Raw genomic sequence first — 14,333 nt, forward strand, 5'->3', positions numbered from 1 at the left:
TCTGAAGGGGAATAGAATATTTAAGCAAGGAAATAATGCTGAGCCTTTATAAGACACAAGTTAGGCCGTACTTGGAGTTTCATCAATGTTTTGGGTCCCATATCTCAGAAAGGAAAGGAGAATCTCATTGAAACCTATGGAGTGTTGAACGGACTAGATAGAGTGGATGTGGAGAGGTTGTTTCATGTGGTGGGGATACCCAGACTAGAGGACACAGTCTCAACATTGAAGGGAGACCTTGTGAACAGAGGTCAGGAGGAATATTTTTAGCCAGAGAGTAGTGACCCTGTGGAATACTCTATCACAGACTGCGGTGGAGGCCAAGTCTGCGGGTATATTTAAGGCGGAGGTTGATCATTTCCTGATGGATCAGGCCATCAAAATACATGGAGAGAAGGCAGGTGTATGGGGTTGAGTAGGATCCGGGATCAGCCCTGATGGAACGACGGAGCGGAGTCGATGGGCTGAACGGCCTAATTCTGCTCCTGTGTGTTATGGTCTGACCAAGATTCACCCTGACCCCCCTCTCCCAGTCAGCACCGCCCCCACCTGTCCCATTTAACCTGTCTCAGTGATGGTGGACTTTAGGACCCGGGGGAGCTCAGGACCCGCAGCCCGCGGCTGCTGCTGAATGCGCGGTGTTTCTGTTCCGTTGTCGGACGCCGTGAACGAGTTAAAATTGACGGATCGATAATTCTTATCTCGTGTTTATTTCACTCTCCGCACATTTATATTTACAGCGACTTTACTCCTGACGCCGGTCCCGGGACCCGACCCGATTACAGACCCGGAGCGGAACCGGAGCAGATTCTCAGCCACTGGTTTTCATCCCAGGTCGCGAAGAAAGGATAAAGTTTCCCCGTGAATTTATTCCCAGTGAAGGTGTGGAGATGGGACTTGGTGTCCGCGTTGTAAAATGAAACTGTCCCGGACTGGTAACTGAGATAAACTCCCACCCTCCCGGGGATGGGACCGGCAGGGAGACGGGGCCCAGGGGAGATGAACACGTCACAATGCCGATGTATCACGTCACCATCCTGCCCGATGACCCAGAATCCGGTATCCGGACTCAGTCTGTCCCATCCCTCCCTCTCCACAGACTCTGCGGCGACTCCCAGACACCAGCGCCGACTCCCCGTCACCTCCACCTCCCAGTAATGTCTCCCCGATGTGAATCCCTCCGATCCCAGCACACATTCCCAGAATGTGAATCTCTTCCCGGTGTCAGGGAGATTCCTCCGGGTCCGGGTCCATCTCACACTCTTCCGATCCTCAGACACCTCGAGCCACGGATGCGCCGTTTCCACATCCAGGGTGACAGAGACTGGGGGGAGAAGCAGAGAATTAGAGAGTCCCCGGGGATCGGGGGGAGACTCGGGCCGCGCGGCCCCGGGGATCGGGGGGAGACTCGGGCAGCGCGGCCCCGGGGATCGGGGGGAGACTCGGGCAGCGCGGCCCCGGGGACCAGTGGAAAGGCCGCTAGGCCTCAGGCGCGGTCGGATGGCCGACAGGAACCTTTCCCGAGGTTTGAAAGACGAAAGCGGGTGGACAACTAATGTCTCCCCAAGGGTTTCCGCTGGACGGAGAGCAGAGATTTCCCGATCAAACAGACACAAAATGCTGGAGGAACCGAGCGGGTCAGGCAGGAGGTGTGGAGAGAGATGGACAGACTACATTTCAGGTCGACATCTTCCCTCAAGAACGGATACATAGGGGAGATAAACAGCAGAAACTAGAGCGGGATAGGGATGGATTAAGATGGGCAGGGGCTGGGTGACTGGATTATCAGGAGGTCACAGAGTTTCTTCGGCCCAACTTGTTCGTGCCGAGCAGCTTCCTTTAATGAGCTAGTCCCATTTGTCCATTATTCCTTTCACCTTTCTTATCCACGTACCTGCCAAGATCTATTTTAAAACATTCTCCCTGTACCCATCTCTACAGTTGACCAAGGGCCCCCTGTAAACAGAGATAACCCTCTTCCCCTTCCACTTTATCTTTTCCGTTACTGATTTTTCACCTGGAGCCTACCAGCCTTCTGCTTCCCACCCGCCCCCCCCCACCTTCTTTATTGGGCCTCTGCCCCTTCCCTCTACATCCTGACGAAAGGTTTCGACCTGAAACGTGAACCGATCTTTTCCACGGATGCTGCCCAACCTGCTGAGTTCCTCCAGTATGTTGTGAGTGTTGCTTTAACTCTCTTCCCTGTCCACTGTACCATGAATTTTAGTGTCACCCATAAACCTACTAATTATGTCACCTACATTATCATCCAAATCATTAATATGATTGACAAACAACCGCGGCCCCAGCACCGACCTCTGCAGGTCACAGGCCTCCAGTCCTCTGTGTTTAAGAGACACTTGGACAGACACTTCAATAGGCAAGGCACAGAAGGAGACTGACCTAATGCTGGCCAATGCGATGAATGTAGATGGGTAAATAGGTCAGCACAGAGGTGATGGGTCGAAGTGCACATTTCAATGCTGTACGGCGATGGCTCTGTGAACTGAATGGATAAGAACCCCCAAACCCCTTCCCCCGACGGGTGCTGAGAATTCCAAACAGACAGTGACCCCTGACCCTTGACTCCTCAGACAGGGAAACATCCTGGCTGCATCCTTGCTGCCAGTTGACTCCTGAAAGAATTTTGTGCTTCCCTGAGATCTCGTCTCATTCTTCTGAACAGGGAACAGAGAACATAGAACAGTACAGCACAGGAACAGGCCCTTCATTCAATGTTAACATTCATTTGTGAGTGGGGAGTGTGAAGGTTCGAGACAGTAAAGGGAGTGATAACAGGAACCAGTAGGGGAGGGATGAATGGCAGATTGAACCAGAGCCAGGTGAGGGAGGGATGCAAAGCCTGTGGGCAAACTGTGTGCATAGACGTAACGAGTAGCTGGAGGGGGACAAAGATGGAGATGAGGATCCATTTGTCCCCTTTCCCACAACCCCATCACCCGCAGCCCCTCATTAGGACAGGGGAAGTATTTGCAGGGACCCTTAAACAACACGGGTTCTGATGCAGGGTTTCATCCCAAACTGTCAACTCCAGTCTTTGTTGTTCTGCAATTATCACTGCTTGTGTCCCCTTCCAATCTACTTTGCCCAGCAACTCCCTCAAGCCTCTGCAACTGACTTTACTCCTCTCTGACTCATCTCCCTTTCCATCTCATGATACATCTGACTTTATCTCCCTGTCAAAATCTGGCATGAATTCTATCATTTTACGATCACTGCTTCCTAACAATTCTTTTACCTTAAGCTCCCAGATCATATCTGGTTCATTATAAAAATCCCACTCCATAATTGCCTTTCTCCCATCGGGCTCAACCACAATCTGTTCTAAAAAGCCATCTTGGGGGCATTCTACAAATTTCCTCTCCTGGAATGTAGCACAACATGATTTTCCCAATCTACATGCTGTTGAATCCCCCCATTCCGACCTTCACCGTGCCCTTTTTCCATCTCCTGGTGTGATTTGTATCCCATTTCGACCCTGGCTACTATGTAGAGGTCTGTATATAATTACCATCAGGGTCTTTTTACCCTTGCAGTTGTTTAACTCCACCCACAATGACTCAACATCTTCCAATCCTATGCCACCTCTCTCGAAGGATTTCATTTCAATTTATACCAACAGAGCCTCCCCATCCCCTCTGCCTACCTGCCTGTCCTTTGAACACAAGGTGTATCCTTGGATGTTGGGCTTCAACCAGCATCTCCTTTCAGCCACAACTCAGTGACGTCAACAACGTTGTACCTGCCAATCTCTACCTGTGCTACAACATCATTAACCTTATTCCGTATACTGGAGCAATCAAATATAACACCTTCAGTCCTGTATTCATCAGCCTATTCGACACTGTCCACAGGAACTTAAGCAAGGTCTTTGATGTCGATTACAGACCACACTGGGGGTATTGTCTGCATTTCCGCTTCCCCGAATATGAGGAAAAATAGAAACATAGAAAACCTACAGCACAATACAGGCCCTTCGGCCCACAACGCTGTGCTGAACATGTCCTTACCTTAGAACTACCTAGGCTTTACCCATGGCCCTCTATTTTTCTAAGCTCCATGTAGCCATTCAAGAGTCTCTCAAAAGACCCTGTCGTTTCCGCCTGCACCACCACTGCCGGCAGCCCGTTCCGCGCACTCACCACTCTCTGCGTGAAAAAAACTTGGACAGGTACATAGATGGGAAATGGTTAGAGGGATATGGGCAAACACACACAAACGGGACATGCTCAAGAAGACATCTTAGTCTTGCAGATGGATGAAGTGGGCCGTTGGTTAAACATCCATCAAACCCTCCCAGATCATCATCCTGAGCAATCTCACCCTGGAGTCTGTCTGTGAACTGTTGATGTGACCTCACATCAGAGGGCAGCTCAATGCCTCAGAAAGACTGGGTAAGGAGCACAGATTTCATTCCGAAATGGGAATTTGTGCCTGTCTCTTTGACCGTGTGTCACACTCTGATATTATGTGTGTGTGTTTGAGTGTTGATTGTGGTAAATATCAGTGTGTTTGTGTGTACACATTGAGGGAGAGTGTGCACATTGAAATATTTGTATGTCACAGTGTGTCATCACATGTCTGGTGTGTGCTGACAATGTGTGACATATGTCAGTTTTTTAAATAAGTAGATTACCGTGTCTGAAGAGAATAGTTTCCAGGTTACTGAGGGAAATAACAACGTACATTGCTGAGACTCTGACTACAATCTGCCAACTCCTCTTGTGTATGTGTGTGGGGGAGTTTTGCTACGCCGGTTATGCTATGCGTGCTTCTCCCGAAATGAAATCTGAAAAATGTCAATGCTTGTTGGTGTGTCTGGGCTCATTCTCACAATGCTTCAATGTAGTGGTTTGATAAGCATAAGACCATAAGATATAGGAGCAGAATTAGGCCATTTGGCCCATCGAGTCTGCCCCACCATTCAATCATGGCTGATCCTTTTTCTCTCCTCCTCAGCCCCACTCTCCGGCCATCTCCCCACAACGTTTGATACTGTGTTCAAACTCTGTTTCTGAATAGACACGCCTTTATCGTGAGGCTGTGCCCTCTTGTCCTAGACTCCCCCACCATGGGAAACATCTTTTCCACATCTTCTCTGTCTTGGCCTTTCAACATTCAAAAGGTTAAAATGAGATTCCCCCCTCATCTTTCTAAATTCCAGCGAGTACAGGCACTGGGCTATCAAATGTTTCAAGTCTGATAACCCTTTCATTCCCAGAATCATCCTTGTGAACCTTTGCTGAACACTCAACGATACCAGCACAACTTTTCTTAGATGAGGAGCCCAAAACTGTTCACAATACTCAAGGTGAGACCTCACCAGTGCCTTATAAATCCTCAGCATCACATCCCTACTCTTGTATTCTAAACCCCATGAACTGAAACAATGGATTTACCTTTCCCACAAATGACTCTACCTGCAAGTTAACCTTTAGGGTGTTCTGCAGAAGGACTCCCAGGTCCATTTCCATCTCAGATTTTTGGACTTTCTCCCCATTTAAAATAATCTGCATATTATGTCTACTACCAAAGTACATGACCATGAATTTTCCAGCATTGTATATCCTACCAACCAGCCAATGCTCTAACCATACCAATAAGATTTCTGGAACACCGTGGGCTCTTAACTTGGTAAGCAGCCTCATGTGTTCAACCTTGTCAAAGGCTTCTGAAAGTCCAAATATACAACATGCACTACAACCCCTTTATCTACCCTACGTGTAATCTCCTCAAAGAATTCCAACAGGTTTGCCAGGCAAAATATTCCCTAAAGGAAGCCATGCTGACTTGCCCTATCTTGTCCAGTGTCACCTAGTATTCCATAACCTCATACTTAACAATTGACACTAATGTCTTCCCAACCACAGAGGTGAGGCTAACTGGTCTATAATTTCCTTTCTGCTACCTTCCTCCTTACTTATAGAGTTGAGTGATATTTAAAGTTTTCCAGTCCTCTGGCACCATACCAGAGCCCAATGATTTTTGAAAGATCATTTCAAATGCCTCCACAATGTCTACTGCTACCTCTTTCAGAACACCAGGGTGCAGTTCATCTGGTCTGAGTGACTCATGAACCTTTTTGAGCACCTTCTCCCCTGTAACAGTAACTGCACTCACTTCTCTTCCCTCGCACTCTTCAACATCTGGCACAGTGCTACTGTCTTGCACAGTGAAGACTGATGCAAAATACTCAATTAGTTCATCTGCCATCTCTTTGTGCCTCGTTATTATATCTTCGACCTTATTTTCTAGTGGTCCTATATCCACTCTCATCTCTATTTTATTTTTTACAATACTTGAAAAACAATATGATATTGTTTGCTCACTTGTTTTATAAAGACAGGTGTGTAAAAAGGGCCCGAAGGATCATTGGAGACCCGAGTCACCCCAACCACAAACTGTGCTGGTTGCTACCGTCTGGGGAATGTACCGTAGCATAAAAACCCCAACAGAGTCCAGGGACAATTTCTTCCACCAGGCCATCAGCCTGCTTACCTCATGCTGAGGTAACTGTATTTCTACGTTATATTGACAAGCATGTTCTACATGTAGTTTATCAGGAAGAGAAGAAGAAGAAAGCCCTTAACTCCGAGTGGAGTCATCGGGATGCTGTCATGATGGCGTTTTTTAAGCCGGCTTTCTTATTCTTATGAGGCCGCGTTGCTAGCTCGACGCTCAACCCAGCACGGACACTGTAAATGGCACATTGAGACGGAGACATAACGTAAAGAATTTTACTGCTCGTTCATATGAAGAATGTAAGTAACAGTCAGTTCAATTCAATTTAATATTTCATTTTTCTCCTCTCAATCATTCTTTCAGTTCCTCTCTGTAGGTATTTAAAAGCTTCCCAATTCTCTGGCTCCTATTAATTTTTACTTTGTTGTGTGCCCACTCTTTTGCATTTACATTAGCTTGTCTTCACTTGTCAGCCATATTGCCATTTGAGTATTTATTGATTTTTGGAATACATCTATCCTTCACCTTCCTCATTTTGCCAGAAACTGACACCATTTCTGACAAATATACTTTGGCCAACTCCTTTCTCAGACCACTGTATTTATTTTATCCTCTGATTACTACAACGTCAAACATTACTTTCTGCTGATCAAATTTCAGGTTGAACTCAGTCATCTTGTGAGCATTCTCTCCTAAGGGTTCGTTTACCTAATCACCTCTGGTTCAATACATAACACCCAATCCAGTAGAGCTGTTCCCTGAGTAGGCTCAACGACAAACTGCTCGATAAAACATCACACAGCATTCAACAAATTCACTCTCTTGAGATCCATTACCAACCAGATTTTCCCAATTGACCTGCATGTTGAAATCTCCCATGACTATTGTAACATTGTCTGTTTCATTGGCCTTCTCTATTTCCAGTTGTAATCTGTGGTCCACATCCAGCTAGTGTTGGGATCCTGTATGTGACTGCCATCAGTGTCATTTTTACTTTTGCTGTTCCTTAACTCAAACCACAAGGATTCAATATCTTCCAATCCTATGTCACATCTTTCTACCGATTTACCAGGAGAGCCATGCCACCCCATCACCCTCCCTTCCTATACCACCGATACATTGGGTAACCTTGAACATTCAGCTCCCAACTACAACCATCCTTCAGCCACGATTCAGTGATGGCTACAACACCATACCTGACAATCTGTAATAGTGCAACAAGATCATTCACCTTATTTCTCATACTCCATGCATTGAGATATAACACTTTGTGTAGTGTATCTGCTACCCATTTTATTCTGCATCCCTGATGCACTGATACTCACCCTGCTGGCTGCAATTTTGTCCTTGTATCTGTCCGCCCTATCTGACAGTCTGACTGCATGATATCTTTGCATTTTTACTATCAGTCCTATCGCTTCATTCGTTCCCAACCCCCCCCCCCACCCCACAACCAAATTACAGACAATTCTCACTTCAAATTGGAACTTAATTAAACAAGGAGAAATGAATTTTGTAAGTTTTACCTCGATTAACGGCATCAAGTGTTTCTCTCAGCACTGTGTTTAACAAATAGGGGTAATCAAATTTTTCAAACGGTTGGGCCTCATCTGTCACTGACAATTCCTGGACATCGTCATTAATCCTGTAAATATTAAACTACTTGTTATAAACTGCCAGTTTGAACTATACCGATTTTCAATAAAGAGTATGTCCTACCTCCTGTTCCGACGAGCTTCCTCCTGAAATAAATCAAACATAAATCTGATTAGACTTGGACTTACTGTCCACATCATGAATTTCATCCAAGTCATGACAAGGTGTTGAAAATTCCCACTCCCACGGTAACTCACAAACACAACCAATACAGAACCACTGGTTAAATTACAGGGAAAGTTCCTGAATGTCAGACCATTATTAAGAGGATGAAACTTACAAGGAAGACAGGACAGGTTGTGTATTTTCATCTGGATAGACATTAGGGTGATAAGATGTAGGAATTTAAGATCAATGATGGATTTAATTGTGTGCAGGGGTGAGGGATGTACCTCTATTTATGGGAAGAATTGTGGAAGATGAAGTTCAGATGGATTTTAATAAATCCCAGAAGAAATTTAGTGAAGAGGAACTCGCTACCACAGGAGTGGTTGAAGCGGAACAGCAGAGATTGAATGTAATAGGAAAACTGTATTGTATCATTTCTTAATGTATGCATTACTAAATGAAAATGAAAGAGGACTACGTGTCTTCATAATCTAAAAAAAAACTGGATAAACACGTGAGGGACCATGGAGTTCAGGGCACTGTTGCTGAGTGTGAGAACAGAATTCTGAAACAGGGAAATTGTTAGAGGATGACGGACCGAATGGCCTGTTTATGATGGAGACCGGATGAGATGTACCCCCGGCCACTGTGGGCGGGTGAGGGAGAAGATTGCTGAGCCTCTGGCGATGATCTTTGCATCATCAATGGGGACGGCAGATGTTCCGGAGGATTGGAGGGTTGCAGATGTTGTTCCCTTATTCAAGAAAGGTAGTAGAGATAGCCCAGAAAATTATAGACCAGTGAGTCAACTTCAGTGGTTGGTAATTTGATGGAGAAGATCCTGAGAGGCAGGATTTGTCAAAGGCAGGTCGTGCCTTACGACCCTGATTGAATTTTTTGAGGATGTGACAAAACATATTGATGAAGATAGAACAGTAGATGTAGTGTAAATGGATTTCAGCAAGGGATCCCAGCGGACATTGATTTGTGCAACCAGAATTGGCTTGCCCACAGAAGGCAAAGAGTGGTTGTAGACACGTCATATTCTGCATGGAGGTCGGTGACCAGTGGTGTGCCTCAGAAATCTGTTCTGTGACCCCTTCTCTTTGTGATTTTTATAAATGACCTAGATGAGGAAATGGAGGGTTGGGTTAGTAAATTTGCTGATGACACAAAGGTTCGGGGTGTTGTGGATAGTGTGGAGGTCTGTCAGAGTTTACAGCGTGACAGCGATAGGATGCAAATCTGGACTGAGAAGTGGCAGTTTGGAGTTCAAACCCGATAATGGTGAAATATGATGGCAGACTTTGGTATTAATGGTAAAACTCTTGGCAGTGTGGAGGATCAGAGGGATCCTGGGGTCCAAGTCCATAGGACACTCAAATCTGCTACACAAGTTGACTCTGTGGTTAAGAAGGGATTCGGTGCATTGGCCTTCATCAACCACGGGACTGAGTTTAGGAGCCGAGAGGTAATCTCACAGCTATGTAAGAGCCTGTTCAGACCCCACTTGGAGTGCTGTGCTCAGTTCTGGTCGCCTCACAACTGGAAGGATGTGGAAACCATAGAAGGGGTGCAGAGGAGATTTACAAAGATGTTGCCTGGATTGGGGAGCATGCCTTATGAGAATAGGTTGAGTGAACTCGGCCTTTTCTCCTTGGAGCGATGGAGGATGAGAGGTAACCTGATAGAGCTGTATAAGATGATGAGAGGCCTTGATCGGAGTCAGAGGCTTTTTTCCCAGGGCTGAAATGGCTAGCACAAGAGGACACAGTTTTAAGGTGCTTGGAAGTATGTACAGAGGAGATGTCAGGGGTAATATTTTTACGTAGAGAGTGCTGAATGTGTGGAATGGGCTGCCGACAGCGGTACTGGATGCCAGTACGATGGGGTCTTGTAAGAGACTCCTGGATAGGCACATGGAGCTCAGAAAGTTAGAGGGCTATGGGTAAACCTAGGTAATTCCTAAAGTAAGGACATGTTGGACTGAAGGGCCTGTATTGTGCTGTAGGTTTTCAATGTTTATATTTCTACGTTTCTAATGTGAAACTTATGTGAAAAGATAAAGAAACAGTGAAAGTTTCCCTAACCTGATGGAAACCAGATATAGAGGATAAGTCTGATGTGTGGGTCACATTCTATGTTTTCACGGATTGACAGAGAGACCCTTACACCCACCACACCAAACACACTCACAGCCTGTGACTGGAACTGGGTGCTAATGGGAGATTTAGAGGATATTTAACGTGATAAGTAAGGACACAATCAGCAGCTCTGTGTTATGATCAGAATAAATTATTTCAGAGAAGTCTGCATTCTGTGCTGGATGTACAGAAGTTGTGGAAGTCCAGTTTTGGGACAACAACAACCCTGAATAGATGCATCAATTGTCCAGTGAAAAACAGTTTACTGCCATTTATTAATGCTGTGTGTAGGAGCGACACATCTGTCTTCTGTCTTTGATAGCCCTGTCTGCATTGTTTTCTGTGTTACGTGATTGTTATAGTAACTAGTCACGTGTGTGGGGACCTGGTAATATGAAGGGAATAAGTTACGTATCCATGCTTTGTCCTGGGCAGTTTTGAGCTGAGGACGGAAGATATCTTGTTGTTTGTTGACAGCTTCGTTGCTGATTAATTTATGATTAATTACACTGAAGTTTCATTGCCTCATGATCGTATCTTGCAGATAAAGGGTCGAATACCTGTCTTCGACATTTTGGAACGTCGTTATTGGAGCGACTGGAGGACTCGTCATACAATCATAACAATCTGTGTGACGTCACCAGCAGCAGCAATTGGTTTGTTAGAATTGGCCGCTGTGCTGTGTTTATTTCAAATATACCTCTGTTCATTTAGTGCCCTTTGACAGAAACAAATTGAAATAAAATCCCTCACCTTGAGAAAAATCACACTGTCTTTTTGATCCATCTGTTTCTCTAACGTAGAGATTTCCTCCTGAATAAGCCTTATATGCTTCTGAATCTTACGAAGATTTTTCTCCATTGGATTGAGAATCCTCTTCTCTTCTTCCTTGAGATCCCTGAGTAAACTCTGCTCTTTCTCAGTGATAATCTGGTGCAGTTCAGCAAACTGGGATGTGAAGCGGGACTGAAGGCTGTGTGACTGTTCCTGTCGAATGAAAGGTGAAGATGAATTTACTGTATTGCTATGTGTATTTCCTTATGACATTAAGGAGACCATTCGGTCCATTAATGTCCATGCTAGCTCTGAAACATTCCCATCAACCCCATTCACTTACGTTTTTCTGAAACCAATTCTCCCCATTGACCAATTAACTCCCACCCGATTCACATACACCCTCCCCCACCTTCACAGGGTTAATTGTATTTAACCATTCATGCAGTATGTCCATGGAATGTGTCTGAAACTGTCGTGGTCACAGGGAGAACATGCAAACTCCACACAGACAGCACCAGAGGTCAGGATCGAACCCAGGTCACTGGAGCTGCGATACTCTGCTATTCTGCATTAAAGGGAGCAAAACTTTACAGTAATATCAGAAATTCCGCTCAGGAAGCCTCACCCGAACTCCGGAAATCTTCTCTTTCTGTTGCTGTTCCTTTTTCTGGAAGTCTGATTTCTTTTTTGTGAGAGAGTGTAAGGAAGATTTTAGCTGATCCTGGAAGTCAGAGAGAGAGAAGGAAAAAGTAAAAAAAAATGGATCAAAAAGAAATAGGCGATCAAACCCGATCATCACACACAAAATGCCGGAGGAACTCAGTGAGTCAGGCAGCATCTACCAGGGGAAATAAACAGTCGACGTTTCGGGATGTGACCCTTCATTAGGACTGGCAGGAATGGGGCAGAAGCCAGAATAAAACGGTTGGGGATGAGAACCAGCTGACAGGCGACGGGTGCGACAACGTGAGGGGGAACGTGGGGGAGGTGATGAAGTGAGAAGCTGAGAGGGGACAGGTGGAAGAGGAAAGGAACTGGAGAAGAAGGAATCTAATACGAGAGGACAATCGACCATGGAAGAAACTGGAGGAACTGGGGCTGTTTGGGGTCCCGAATGGTGACGAGCGAGGAGGTTAGGAGTCAGGTGTAGCACTTGTCCCGCTTCCAGGTGTCAGGGCCAGGAGGGAGATCAGTGGGGAGGAGTGAATGGATAAGGGCGATACAGTCCGGGGAGCGATTCCTACAGAGAGCGGAGAGTTGTCGGGTGTGGGATGGGCTGTGGGACGGATAGATGGTAGAATCCCGTTGGAGATGGCGAAAGTTGCAGAGAATGATGTGTTGGTTACGGAGGCTCGTGTGATGGCATGTAGGAGAAAGGAAATGCGTTAAGTATTAAATTAACGTTAGTTTTTACCATGTAGATTTTAACAGCTTCTTTAATCGGCTTGAAGCGGTGCTCTCTGTGTTCTTCCGCAACTGCGCAGATCACACAGATCAGTGTCTTGTCCGTTTCACAAAACAGCTTCAGTTCTTCCTCATGTTCCTCGCACTGAAGTTTACTTTCCTTCCCTTTCGGATTCAGGTTTAGATTTCGCGCTTTTTCAGCCAGATTTGCTAAGGCCCGATTGGCCCTGAGGGTGCGGTCAGCAAACACCTCTCGACATTCCGGGCAGGAGTTTCTCTCCTCCCTTTCCCAACACCGTGTGATACAAGAACGACAGAAGTTGTGTCCACACTCCAGTGACACCGGATCGGTGAAGAAATCCAGACAGATGGGACAAATTACCTCCTCGGTCCAACTCTCGGCCGGTGCTTTCGAAGCCATGTTAACTCGCGGCACTTCCTGATTCAGAACGCTTTCACTTTCGGGGAGCTGCTGATCCCCTGCAGTACCGCGATTGTCCACTACACGCGCTGCAGACTCATGGGTGAACATGGTTTTGCTGGATGTGTTCAGTGGAAATTCTGGCCATTTCTATGTTTAGTGTGGATCAAAAACACATTAAACAGGCAACAGATAAGAAAACGTGGCCATGGACTGTCTAAGCCCGGCTACGAGCGGAGAAGGGTTGGCTATATGGATAGCAACCCCATCTCGTAAAAACCTCGTGCGACAAAAATGTCAGCTAAATCTCCAAAGGCCCCATCGCTGCGATCCGGAGGACCTTCACCTGGAAGGCGATTGACGTCCTGTGATCATCCTCGGATCGAGGATGAGGAGAAATTTCCCCACCCACAGTGCGGTGAATATTTGGAGTATTCTCCACAAGTTTTCTAAATTAAAAGGGCTGCTGCTGGCGGCCTGTGCCCCAGTGGGCGTGATGGGCTGAAAAAGAAGCTGAACAGAAATTAAGCCGGAGAGAAGAGCCTGGTTCAGTCTGAGGCAGGGCTCAGGGGGGAGTTCCAAAGACATGAGAGACTGCAGATGCTGGAATCTCTGGTGAGAAACATGATACTGGAGGAACTGAGCGGGTCAGGCAGGATCGAAAGAGAGAAATGTACAATCGACTTTCCGGGTCGAGATCCTTCACCTGGGCTGTCTCAGCCCGAAATATCGATTGCCCATTTCCCTCCACAGATGCTGCCTGACCCGTTGAGTTCCTCCAGCAGCTCGTTTTTTCTAAATCTTTCTCCAGGTCTAAAGAGAGTCAGAGTGGAGTGTAAAACGGTGGATTTGTGAACAGTGACAATAACTATTAAATTAGTTCATGCCAGGAGAGTGGGAATGTGGAGAGAATATTGTGCTGTGCAGTGGTGATGACCGACCTGTGGCTGCAGGAAAAAGCACAGCACTGGACATTCTACGTCACAGGGGGGGAAATGCTATTTTTTTTCGGCGAGGTCCTGATTTCAACAGCCCTTCGTGTGAAAAACTTCGTGACTGAACCCATGTCAGTCCCTTGTCCAACAGAAGCCCAGTCTCCCTCACTCTGGACACAGATCAGATGCTGATACTTCTTTGTGTCAAAGTAAGCTTTATATAAAATATTCAGCATGATAAAACGTGCAATGCCTTTCCCCAAAGAATTTACATTTGTCGTCTGTGCCGTGTTTAGTGTTTTACATTCGTTAAAACCGATAGGACTGTTGTCGCGCATGTGCCCCCCGCCCCCCGGGATGTTCCACTCCTACAATAACTGGGAGGCTTCCTCAGCCGACCCGGCC

The 14,333-nt window shown here is 46.2% G+C and overlaps 1 protein-coding gene across 1 annotated transcript; it reads right to left on the reverse strand.

Moving 5' to 3' along the window:
* Positions 1-696: 696 nt before the first annotated feature.
* On the reverse strand, positions 697-13,017 carry LOC140185302 (zinc-binding protein A33-like). The gene is made up of 6 exons (XM_072238691.1): positions 12,583-13,017; positions 11,794-11,889; positions 11,145-11,378; positions 8,203-8,225; positions 8,010-8,128; positions 697-1,324 (listed from the first exon to the last, which is right to left on the reverse strand). Exons 1-6 carry the CDS (start codon positions 12,991-12,993, stop codon positions 780-782), a joined length of 1,428 nt encoding a protein of 475 aa, XP_072094792.1. The 5' UTR covers positions 12,994-13,017; the 3' UTR covers positions 697-779.
* Positions 13,018-14,333: the final 1,316 nt, after the last annotated feature.

This window comes from Mobula birostris, chromosome 20 (genome assembly GCF_030028105.1).
Source record: "Mobula birostris isolate sMobBir1 chromosome 20, sMobBir1.hap1, whole genome shotgun sequence".
NCBI classification, from domain to species: Eukaryota; Metazoa; Chordata; class Chondrichthyes; order Myliobatiformes; family Myliobatidae; genus Mobula; species Mobula birostris.

What these genes read in the sequence shown, in the direction of transcription:
- LOC140185302 (XM_072238691.1), bottom strand. Translation starts at nt 12,993, where the DNA reads ATGGCTTCGAAAGCACCGGCCGAGAGTTGGACCGAGGAGGTAATTTGT. An exon ending in GAAGCTCGTCGGAACAGGAG is followed by an intron (nt 8,129 to 8,202) that starts GTAGGACATACT and finishes TAATATTTACAG; the next exon opens with GATTAATGACGATGTCCAGG. An exon ending in ACTTGATGCCGTTAATCGAG is followed by an intron (nt 1,325 to 8,009) that starts GTAAAACTTACA and finishes TTCTCCCCCCAG; the next exon opens with TCTCTGTCACCCTGGATGTG.